This window comes from Dipodomys spectabilis, unplaced genomic scaffold, assembly GCF_019054845.1.
Source record: "Dipodomys spectabilis isolate Male_0828 unplaced genomic scaffold, ASM1905484v1 ptg000004l, whole genome shotgun sequence".
Lineage (NCBI taxonomy): Eukaryota > Metazoa > Chordata > Mammalia > Rodentia > Heteromyidae > Dipodomys > Dipodomys spectabilis.
The window spans coordinates 10,233,840-10,246,460 of NW_024870681.1; the positions used below are offsets into that span (position 1 = coordinate 10,233,840).

The window sequence follows — 12,621 nt, forward strand, 5'->3', positions numbered from 1 at the left end:
GGAAAAATAAGTCAGCAGAATATAGAAACAACTCAGGAAAGCTAAATGAGGATCCCAACTCTAGCAATGCATGAATAAAGGAGGAAATGAAGTAGACAAAACAACAGTAAAAGAACATCTAACTGTATAACTTGCCACTTGCACAGATTCAATGATCTGGGGTGATATGATACACAGACCAAAAAGGCCATTTAGGAGACACAGGAGGTTCAAGGTAGGGGAGTGAGACTGAAAAGACAGTGCTCATGAATCATCCATCGAAGTGAAAGATGAATTCTTGAAGACAACCACTCAAAAGCAGAAACTAAGAAAACAAGAAGATAAAGATATCTTAAAGTTATGTTTGGGGAGGACAACCTTGCCAAAGAGGAACTGCTGGCAACTACCTCAGGGAAGGAGTAGTCCAAAGAACCAGATAATTAAATATTATCCCAGAGGAAAGAACTTCAAGCCATTACCACTGTATTACAAAGTGAAAATACAAACATACAGAGGGGTGAGATTTGAGAAACAAGCTGTCACTAGAGCCTTTAATAATATAAAATTCTTATTTGTGAAAGTTAGTACAGAGACAATAGCAGATACCAATTTACTTTCAGTGTGGCAATAAGATGAAAAAACATTTATTTTATATAGAAAAATATATTTAATAACAAAGCAACCATCGTTTTTTGTTGGGTTTTTTTTTTGGTTGTGGGGCTGGAACTCTGGGCCTGGGTGCTGTCCCTCAGCTCTACAGCTCAAGGCAAGCACTCTACCTCTTGAGCCACAGCACACTTCCAGTTTTCTGGTGGTTTATTGGAGATAAAGAGTTGCACGGACTCTTCTACCCGGGCTGGCTTTGAACCTCAATCTTCAGATCTCAGCCTCCTGAGTAGCTAGGATTACAGGTGTGAGTGAGCCACCAGCGCCCAGCCATCATGAGTTTTGAACTTAGTTACAAAGTTACTCAGGAAAGAGCCAGCAGATCAAATTCCAGACAACAATGAGAACATTAAATATCTAATAGTGATTTAAAATTCCCTTTTATATGCAGAAAATTGGAGCAAGAGCCTAATATCACATAAGAGACTTCCAAACTAGCACGGGGGCTAAGGTTCTTAACTAACACATATATTCCTAAACTTTAAAATATAAGAACTAAAAACTGCCTAACTCAACAAAAATGAAAGTTATAAAAATCATAAAAGATAAAAAAAAAAAAACCATTTAAATGTTAACCTGAGTCAAAATCCAATAGGCTAATTTCTCTCTTTTTTTTGGGGGGGGGTCCCATTGTGGGGCCTGAACTCTGGGCCTGGGCGCTGTCCCTCAGCTCTTCAGCTCAAGGCTAGCACTCTACTACCTGAGCCACAGCGCCACTTCCGGCTTTTTTCTTTTTGCTTATGTGGTGCTGAGGAATCGAATCCAGGGCCTCATGCATGCAAGGCAAGTGCTCTACCACTGAACCACCTTCCCAGCCCCTAGTTTTACACATCAAATTCCATTAATTAAAAAAAAAGAACTTACAAATTCTAACTTCAATGAGCACCAGTGGCTTACACCTGTAAACCCAGCTATTCAGAAGGAATACAGTTTGAAGCCAGCCAACTCTTATTTCCAACTAATCACAGAAAAAAAGGGAAGTGGTGCTGTGGCTCAAGTGGTAGAGTGCTGGCCTGGAGCAAAAGGCGCTCAGGGACTGTGCCCAGGCCCACAGTTCAAGCCCCAGGAGTGGCAAAAAAAAAAAAAAAAAACCCAAAAAACCAAAAACCAAAAACCTAACCTCAACAATATTAGGAGCAAATATGAAAATAAGAGTTAACATACGATTCCTTTTTTTTTTTCTTTAGAATAAAGTTGATTTGAAAGTGAATGAGCCAGGTAATTGTGGCTCAAGCATGTAATCTTTTTTTTTTTGGTCAGTCATAGGCCTGAACTCTGGGCCTAGGCACTGTCCCTCAGCTCTTTAGCTCAAGGCTAGCGCTCTACCATTTGAGCCATAGCGCCACTTCCGGCTTTTTCTGCTTATGTGGTGCCAAGTAATCAAACCCAGGGCCTCATGCATGCAAGGCAAGCATTCTACCACTGAGCCACCTTCTCAGCGCCTGTAATCCTATCTACTCAGGAGGCTGAGATCTGAGGATTGCAATTCAAAGCCAACCTAAACAGGAAAGTCCAGAAGCCTTTCATCTCCAATTAACCAACAGAAAACCAGAAGTGGCATTATGACTAAAAATGGTAAAGAGCTAGTCTTAAGCAAAAGAGTTCAGGGACAGTACTCCAGGCCCTGCCCTTCAACTGACCAAAAAAAAAAAGTGAATGAATAACCATGAAAGTAGCAAAAGCTCTCCATCAGAAGTGTCTGAAAAGGGGGCTGGGAAGGTGGCTCAGTGGTAAAGCGATTGCCTTGCGTGCATGAGGTCCTGGGTTCAATTCCTCAGCACCACATAAGCAGAAAAAAAAAGCCGGAAGTGGCGTTGTGGCTCAAGTGGTAGAGTGCTAGCCTTGAGGTAAAGAGCTGAGGGACAGCGCCCAGGTCCAGAGTTCAAGCCCCACGACCGGATCCCTCCCAAAAAAAAGAAGTGCCTGAAAAGAAGTCTCTACATATGATCTTTGCATTTTGAAAAAAAAGATCATTCTTGAAGTACAGACTAATTGATGGCTAACTAAAACAGGGGAAAAAATCCACTATGTTTAGTCCTAGATATATTTGGATATATATGTGTAAAAATTCTGAAGCAAGGGCAAATTATGTTTGATTTGCGCTACTACTGAGAAATTATCATCCTTAAAAAATCACCACCACTATTTCTGTTCTGCTAAAACATGACATAGCCTAACTTAATAACATAAAAGGGTTATCTAAGGTTCTTCTCTTGAGGAATGATACCTCTCTTAATGTCTTATTTCATGATCTTGGTTATGATCTGTGTCTTAGTAACAAAAGCAAGGTCAGTTGTTGAAATTTGTTACCTAAACACTTAAGATCCATATACTTTCTGTTGGGTGTACGTATGTATTTATATATTTCAATAAAGAGCTTTCAGAACCAGTCATATTTTCTATCCAAGTAAAGATTTACCTGTAGTCATAGATCCATAACACGGCAATATTAACAAGCCATCTAGAGTGGTATCTTGAACATCATAATCATAATCAACAGACTCTGCCATTTGAAAAAGTAACTCACAACTTTTTTCAATTTCAAACTGCCCTGAAATAGGAAGGAAGAATAACTTCAGCAAATGAACAGAAAAATTTATTTAAAGTATTTTTGAAGTCTGCATTAAAATTAGTCTTTCCTAATAGTTTCAATTAATCAGTCATTTGATCTACAGTACATAAACACATTAGATGTATCAAACCTCATCAATAAAACTGAAAGCAGTTGGGAACCTGTGATTCACACCTAGCAACTCAGGAGGCTAAGATCTGAGGATCCTGGTTCAAGGCCACCCTAGATTTGTGAGACTCATGTCCAATTAGGCACCAAAAAAACAGAGGCAGACCTGTGGCCTAAGTGATAGTGCACTAGTTTTGAGCAAAAAGCTGATAGTGCCTAGGTCCTGAGTTCTAGCCCTAGAGCTGGCTCTCTATCTTCTCATTCTCACTCTGTCTCTGTCTCTGTCTCTCACACACACAGACACACAGACACACATACACACCTGAAATCAAAAATACACCAGTTTGAAGGGTAAAATTTCTAAAGAAAAAGTGTTTATCACCTTCAAGCCTTTCTCCTTGGTAAGACCAAATTTACCATTGTATAGATAAGGGAAACATCCAGGAGACACTGAATTTAGGTATTTCAAGTAAGTAGTAACTTCCAAAAGGAAAACAAATTGTTATAATGTCTCACTTCTGACATTAACACAAGGCAGAATAGGAGATGAACTATAATATGACTTAAAAACACGACTCTTTCCTACTAGCAGGACAATACTACTTAAAAAGATACACTAGTTGAGGATGTAACTGTTTTAAGAAACTCAAAAAATACGGCCTAAGTTTCACCATAATACATGGATTCCATACTTAATGTACAGCTATTATCTAGTATCATTCCACTACTCAAAGCAGAAAGAAACTGGTAGGATGTCATTTACCAGTTAATTAGTCTTTACAAAAGTGTCCGTGTAGGGCTGGGAAGGTAGCTCAGTGGTAGAGTGCTTGCCTTGCATGCATGAGGCCCTGGGTTCGATTCCTCAGCACCACATAAGAAAAAAGCAGGAAGTGGCACTGTGGCTCAAGTGGTAGAGCGCTAGCCTTGAGCTGAAGAGCTGAGGGACAGCGCCTAGACCCAGAGTTCAGGCCCCACAACCAGACCCAAAAAAAAAAACCAAAAACAAAAACAAAAGTGTCCGTGTATTTCACATTTTTACTAATAAATTTGGCATTCTGTATACTATCTAATCTATCCAGATGGTAATAAACAGGGCAAAAGTCAAGAAAAGAGTACCCATGGGGCTGGGAAGGTGGCTCAGTGGTAGAGTGCTTGCCTTGCATGCATGAGGCCATATAAGCAGAAAAAGCCAGAAGTGGGGCTGAGGCTCAAGTAGTAGAGTGCTAGCCTTCAGCTGAAGAGCTCAAGGACAGCACCCAGGCCCAGAGTTCAGGCCCCACAACCGACCAAAAAAAAAAGAAAGAAAGAAAAGAGTACCCATCCCAAAAGAGGTAGTACTCTACTTGGGTGTCACATCCACTATTTACAAATAGTAAATATTAGCCAGGCATAACAGTATGCACCTGCTCTACCAGCTCCTTGGAGAATGAGGTGGGAGGACTGCTTGAGCCCAAAAGTTCAAAGTCAGTATAGACAACAGAGCAACACCAAATGTAAAATACATACATACATACACACACACACGCACACACATATGACATTGTACAATCTGATATGGAATGTTTACCTGTCAGAAACACTAAGATATCTCCAGCCATTTCATTCAAATGAATATCCATGGTCACTTTTACAATCTAAAACATTAAAAAACAGAGAACAAATGAATTACCAAACTACTCAATTAACAAAAATTACAGATTCAAATAAAAGACATAAAAAGATGTCAAGTAATACCGCTTGAATATATGCAGTATTTTCTCTGTCTCGTGGGCCAATCAAATTGCAGAATTTCTCTCTGACTGGATAAAGCCTTCCAGGTATGTCAAATATAGGACAATTTCCAAAGAACGCAGAAAGCTTGGCTAACTCCATAGTTGCTGACATTATTACCACTTTTAAATGTTCCTTCCTGTTTGGAGACTTCTCTTGAAATAGCTTCTTTAATAAACCAAATAAAATATCCTGAAAGAAAAGTAAGTCTATTAAGTCACAAATAAACTTAACAGTCAATCTATTTTAAGTACATGGCTATCCTAAATCAAGTAATTTCTATTTCAACAGATTACAATGTAAGTAAGAGGTGCCAATTCTCTGTACAATAAAAGCTACCCAATCAAAGAACTACTTGTTAATAAAAACAGATAAGCAAACATTAATACTCACTGTAGTTAGAGTTCTCTCATGAGCTTCATCCAAAATTATGACACTGAATTTGGTAAGATTTGGATCTCCCAGAATATGTTTCAGTAAACACCCATCTGTCATGTATTTGATTGCTGTTTCCTAATGTTAAAAAAACCGCAGAGCAAATCAATTCTCAACATCACAAATATGTAGCACTACTTCCTCAACTAAATTCTAACCCCACATACAGACAGTCAGTGATCAAATCAATATGACTGAAACAAGCTCCTAAAATAGTATAATAGTTATGGTCAATTATGAAACATGATTTATATAGCTAAGGACCTAACAGCCTTAAAAACAAAAAGGAAAGCTAACTTTATTAAGTTATCATTTTTCCATTGACTTCAAAAATTGATTTGATAAAATACAATGCCTTTGCACAACTGAAGATAATTAAAAAAAGAAAAAATACAAACACTATATGAACTCTTAAACATGCTAAGTGAAATAAGCAACAGAAAATACAAAATATTGTGCGATTTCACTTATGAAATTCCTGGAGTAGACAAATTTCTAGAAAGTAGTCCAAACGGTAGAGAGGCTGGGGAGTAGGAAGTTTTAATTTATTGTTAAACACATACAGTTTCTATTTGGCATGATGAAAAATTCTGAAAATACTGAACAAAATTCGGAAAATACACAACATTGAATTGTGGATGTACCTAATGCCATAGGATTATACACCAACAAATGACTGAAACAGTAAATTTTAGGTTATATACTTTTAACAACATTAAAGAAAATTTTAGGTTCAAGCATAACCCACATATGGGCTTTATGGCTTTAAAATAGTGAAATAAGAGAGTCCTAAGAAAAATAAACATTATTTTTACTTATGAACTGAGAGAAAAAATGGGTTAAATATCAGATACCTCGGAGCTAAAGCATTAACAATGTTTTAATTCTAATCTAGGGCTTTGTTTCTTTAAAATAAATATGGAAAGCCATGCACTAGTAGCTCATGCCTATAATCCTACTCAAGAGGCCGAGATCTAAGGATCACCATTCAAAGCCAGCCTAAGCAAGAAAGTCCGTGAGACTCTTATCTCCAATTAACCACCAGAAAAACCGGAAGTGGGGCTGTGGCTCAAGTGGTACAGCGCTCGCCTTGAGCTGAAGAGCTGAGGGACAGCACCCAGGCCCAGAGTTCAAGCCCCACGGCCGACCAAAAGAAAAAAAAAAAGAAAAAAATGGAATTTTGAAATTTAAAATGTTTCATAAAACATCGTGGTACATGCCTATATCCCAGCTAAGGAGGCAGAAGCAGGAGGATCACTACAAAGTGAGTTCAAAATCAGCCTGAGCTACATTGTAAGATCCTGCCTCACAAAACTAAGGGCTGGGATTTAGCTCAGTGGGAGAGAGCTATATATACTATATATAATGTACATTATATATTAGATAGTCTATATGACATAAAATATATTATATATTTGGCATTTTTCATAACATTAAAAACCCTATCATAACTTTTTCCATTTTAAGTCACAGTACTTAAATATAAACAACTTTTATACCTTAGAGCTGCAATCATCAAAACGAACTTGGTATCCTACTTTGGATCCCAAAGCACATTTCATTTCTTCAGCAACCCTCTGAGCAACTGATATGGCAGCTACTTTTCGTGGCTGAGTCACACCGATCATACCATGCTGTGAAAACCCTACCATAACCAGAAGTTTAAAAAGAAGAAAAAAAGTTAGTTAGTGATATCTTCTTCCTACTAGAACAAAATTATTTCTGATCAATCAATACAAGTGATTCGAATCCTTGCAAAAGAAAATCCTATTGTACTACATTTGCATCACAGATATTTAGGTATTAATTAAAAACAAGAATGCATCAAGAATATATATATTTGAGGGTAAGAGACATAGCTCAATGGTAGAGGTGCTTAGCAAGTACAAGGTCTGTGTTCAAACCCCAGAACCCCCCCCCCACACACATGCACACACATGAGTGTGCACATGCACACATACATATACACTTCCATTCTAAAAGTATATTTATCTTTTGCCAGTCCTAGAGATTGAATTCAGGACGTGGGCACTGTCCCTGACCTTCTTCTTTTACTTAAGGCAAGCAATCTACCACTTGAGCAAGAGTGCCACTTCCAGCTTTTTGCTTATGTGGTACTGAGGAATCAAACTCAGTGCTTCATGCATACTAGGCAAGCACTCTATCACTAAGCCACATTCCAAGCCCTAAAGGTATATATTTTAATTATGTTTGAGTTTTTCTTTTTTTTTCTTTCAACTTTCCTTATAATACTTACTTGACTTTTTTTTTTTTTTTTTTTTTATGAGAACGTAGGAGGAGGTAAGAAGCGTGTTAGAGGAAGAGGCATGGGATGTGTATGGGGTGGGGGTGAGGAGGACACGAGATAAGAACATTCAGAGGCAGGGGGCAATAAGGGTCTCTTAAAAGCTGTTACTGGGCTGGGAAGGTGGCTCAGTGGTACAGCGCTTGCCTCGCATGCATGAGGCCCTGGGTTCAATTCCTCAGCACCACATAAGCAAAAAAAAAAAAGCCAGAAGTGGCACTGTGGCTCAAGTGTTAGAGCGCTAGCCTTGAGCTGAAGAGCTGAGGGACAGCACCCAGGTCCAGAGTTCAGGCCCCATGACCGGACTCCCCAAAAGCTGCTACCTTGGCCCAGACTTTTTGGGCTGACTTTGAACTACAATTGTCAGATCTCAGCCTCCTGAGTAGTTTAAGATTATAGGAATGAGCCACTGGTACTGACTTAAAGTAACTTCTTTTTTTTTTTTTTTTTTTAATTTTTTTTTTTTTTTAATTGTAAAGCTACTATACAGAGGGTTACAGTTACATGAGTGAGGTTATGAGTACACTTCCTCTTGAACATTGTTACCCCCTCCATTGCTTTCCCCCTACCATCCCCTCCCTCCCTCCCTTCCCCGAGGTTCTTTTTTTTTTTTTTTTTGATTGTGATTAAATGATTACATAATTTCAAAGTCACAAGTTCATTCTAACTTCCCTGGCTTACTTGACTTTTTTAGACAAGTTCTCACTATTTCCCCGATAGGCTTCGAGTTCCTAGACAAATCAGTTCTCCTACCTCAGTCTCTTAAGCAGCTGAAACTACAAGTGCACACTACCACAACTGGCAAAGAATTTTGAAACCTAGAAATCCATAAAATACTACACACTTCCTAAAATAAAGGAAAAATTTTGTTCCCCCCCCAAAAAATCCTGGATTTAAATATACTACTTGCAGGCACATTATATTATTCATTTTCTTGTAGGTTTGTTATACTATTCATTTTCTCTGGAAATGGAGATTCATCTTACAATTGATTATACCTTTTTTTTTTTTTTTGGTCGGTCATGGGGCTTGAACTCTGGGCTTGGGTGCTGTCCCTCAGCTCTTCAGCTCAAGCCGAGCATTCTACCACTTGACCCACAGCGCCACTTCTGGTTTTCTGGTGGTTAACTAGAGATATGAATCTCACCGACTTTCCAGCCCTTTTTTAAAAATAGGGGGTAGAACTCAGGGCCTAGCACTTGATAACCAACTGAGCCACACCTTAGTTCTTTTTTTTTTTCTTTTTTTCTTTTTGCTGGTCCTGGGGCTTGACCTTGGCCTGGGCACCGTCCCTGAACTTCATTGTGCTCAAGGCTAGCATTCTACCACTTGAGCCACAGTGTACTTCTGGCTTTTTCTGAGTAGTTTATTAGAGATAAAGAGTCTCATGGATTTTCCTACCCAGGCTTCAAATTATGATCCTCAGATCTCAGCCTTCTGAGTAGCTAGTATTACAGGCATGAGCCACCTGTGCCTGGCTTACACATCCTAGTTCTTGATGTTACTTTTTCTTCCTACTAGTATACAAGTTAGTGGTATGATTTAATGGCTGGCAACTTGAGTTTGATACATCATGCTAAGAAATATTATTGAACTATATCCTATATAATAAAGTTCTTTACCAATATTACAGTAGAAACTTTTTTCATACTGAACAGAAAGCCTAGGATTTTTTGTTTTGTTTTATTTTGTTTCTGTCAGTCATGGGGTCTGAACTCAGGGCCTGGACACTGTACCTGAGCTTTCACTCAAGGCTAGCAGTCTACCACTTTGAGCTCAGCGCCACTTCTGTTTTCTGTGTGGTTAATTGGAGATAAGAGTCTCACAGGGATTTTTTTTTGCATGGGCTGGCTTTGAACTGCGATCCTTACATCTCAGCCTGAGTAGCTGGGATTACAGTCATGAACCACCAGTGCCAGGCTCATTTTGTTTTGTTTTTGGGGCAAATTCTTACTATGTATCCCAGACTGCCCTAGAATTTTCAATCATTCTACCCCAACTCCTGAGTCCCGGGATTATACAAGTTTGCAATACTGTGCCAAGCTCCCTTATGGGTTTTATATGTTAGCTAGCCTAGTCCTGGCAGAATCAAGAAATAAACAGTTATCTGATAATGCTCTAGAGAAAGAACCAATAAAAACTAATGTCAGCAACAGATATCAATACATTCCTTCCTCCTCAATATTACTTCAATACCAAATGGCTAATACCCTAATGCAAGAGAGCCACAGTCTACAGAAGAAAATTAACACATTCCTTTCATTCTCCTATGATTACTGTAATTAAAGCAGAAATATCTGTCATCCCAACTAATTCCTGAATTTGAAATAAGGCCATAAAGAAGCAAAGGATCGGGGCTGGGAAGGTGGCTCACATGCCTTGCATGCATGAGGCCCTGGGTTTGACTCCTCAGTACTACATAAGCAGAAAAAGCCAGAAGTGGTGCTGTGGCTCAAATGGTAGAACAATAGCCTTGAGCTGAAGAGCTGAGGGCCAGCAAGCTCCCAGGCCCAGAGTTCAGGCCCCATGACTGACAAGACAAAAAAAAAAAAAAGAAGAGGCAAAGGATTGTAATCTCAGCTACTCATTAAGTGGAAATTGAGTAGATTATGCTTCAGGGCTAGTCTGGGAGGGGAGGAAGGAACTAGTAAAACCCTATCTCAACAATTAAGCTAGGCATAAGTAGTGTGCACCTTTAAGTCCAGCTAGGCAGCAGAATGTGAATATAAGGATCAAAGTATGAGACTAGACTAGGCAAAAAAGGACGAGATCCTACCTGAAAAATAATCTAAAGGGAAAAAGTCAGCAATCATAAAGTCCTAAATACAAACCCAAGTACTACTCTAAAAAAAGAGCTGCAAAGGAGATAATATTAGAGTTCGAATTATAAAACAACAATGGGCATTTGCACAGTACAGAAGTCTATTATCCTTAAAATGGGTATTTTTTTAAATACTTCCAAAGTCACCCAGAATAAAATTTTACCTGCTTCATATAGATACTTTGGGAGCTGAGTTGTTTTACCACTTCCAGTATTTCCAGTAACAATAAGGAATGAATTGTCCCTTACAGCTTGAATAAGCTTTTTTCTTTGTTTCTGAATAGGAAAAGTTGGAGTAGTTCCTCCCTCTTGTGATGTGCATCCTTTCTCCTCTGTCATAACAGAAAAAAATAATTGCACAATTAAAAGACCTATGAAGATATCTGATAATTTCTTAGAACTGCAAAGGCATCGAATTCTAGGGTTGGAAGGGATCAATCCATGACTTTCCAGTTACATCATCTACGAACAATTCACTGGAAGAGGTTTATAAGCTTGAAATAACTTTTTGGTGAAATCAAACTTCAGGCTTTGTTCATACCTAACTCAAAAGTACTTGACAAAGTGGGTTTGGCACAAGGCAATGCATGTGCAAGCATTACCTACACAGACGCACAAAACCCCAATTTTCTTAAACAATAGACCAAGAGCTAGAACACCGCAGAAAACTCTCAGCTGAATTGGAAGGCACCTGTGTTTGCTTCTGATTCATGGTTCAAGTTAGGTCCCTGTTCAGAGTGACTGATATCCCAGAAGGCCAAGTGGTGGGTAACCATGGAAACTGGCTCCTGGAAACTGGCTCCCTTCATACCGTACCCAAAGGCAGGCTGGCGGCCCGAGGAGGGGGGGGGGGGGTGGATATGAACGGGTAGAGAACAAAGGCTTTAGGAGTCTGTTTAGCAGCAGAACGCATATCGGCGTTTGGGGTTCACTTTTTGTCCCCCCGATAAGGTTTTCTCCCAACTTGGGCTTGGGACCGCCCCCCTCGAAGGCAAAGTGCTCACTAGTCTCAAAGTTCGCCTCAGGCTGGGAGGAACAGGAGGACGCCACGGCTTCGCGCCCCCCCCCCCCCGCGACATTCTTCTCAGCCTACCCCAGGCAGACTTTCAGCCTCCCAACCCTCAGGCCGTAACAAACTCCTGCTGTCTTTCCCCAGCGTTCCCACCCCCCCCCCCCCACTCCGCTCCCCGCCCACGGTTCGCACCTCTATCCGCGATGGAAACCACCGACGGCCGCTCTTCCTGGAGCTCTCTCGACCGCTCACCTTCCTCCTGCCGCCTTGGCGCCCTGCCCGCGACGGCAGGAAACCGGGACATAGACCTGGCCCGGAGCGGAGGTGAGCACGTCCAGTGATGTGAGGAGATTGTGGGGGGGGGTGAGGGTGAGGGGGGGGGGGGGGGAGTGAGCGCAGTCGCGCCCCGATGACGTCAGGCTGTTTACTTCCGCGCGTGCGACTGGAAGCGAAGGGAGGGAGCGCGGCTGGAGGATGACGTGGCGCGCGGTGGCACGCCAGCCGAGGCCCCGCCCCCAGGGCTTTCCCGCCAACCGCCACGTGCCTCCTGCCTCGGGCCGCGAAGCCATACCAAGCACCCTAGGTTTCCGGTTTTCCCTCGTGTTCTGTGCCACGGAGTCTGGGCTTGACACGCTTGAGTCAACAGAACCCTTTGCTGGGGACCCAGTTAAGAGCCATCCTACAGGGAGGCCTTTGCAATTTATGCTCCTCTTTCTCCATCTGAACTGTTCAGGACACACAGTTACTGACTGGTCCTCCAAACTTCTACTTACGGAGGATCCAAAACTTAGGTTCCCCCGTGCTGTTCCTGCACAGAACCCTACATTCTCAGACTTTCTCTTCCCTCTTACTAGACACTAAAGCCCCACTAGAGTCAGAAATTCAGACTACAGCTTCACACCCAGCAAATCGGGGTTCAAGCTGTCAACATTGGTTGAATTTCCTGGGCTTAG

General features: G+C 40.8%; 1 protein-coding gene across 1 annotated transcript in view; it reads right to left on the reverse strand.

The window, feature by feature from the left end:
• Dhx40 (DEAH-box helicase 40) overlaps nt 1-12,028 on the reverse strand; it is a 40,766-nt gene extending 28,738 nt beyond the window's left edge. Inside the window, exons 1-7 of the mRNA XM_042692236.1 lie at nt 11,861-12,028; nt 10,821-10,988; nt 7,030-7,175; nt 5,489-5,608; nt 5,060-5,287; nt 4,893-4,959; nt 3,065-3,196 (exon numbers count right to left, since the gene is read on the reverse strand). Of these exons, the coding sequence (XP_042548170.1) occupies nt 3,065-3,196; nt 4,893-4,959; nt 5,060-5,287; nt 5,489-5,608; nt 7,030-7,175; nt 10,821-10,988; nt 11,861-11,972 (973 nt within the window). The 5' untranslated portion in view covers nt 11,973-12,028. The remainder of the gene's footprint in view (nt 1-3,064; nt 3,197-4,892; nt 4,960-5,059; nt 5,288-5,488; nt 5,609-7,029; nt 7,176-10,820; nt 10,989-11,860) is intronic.
• Nucleotides 12,029-12,621: the final 593 nt, after the last annotated feature.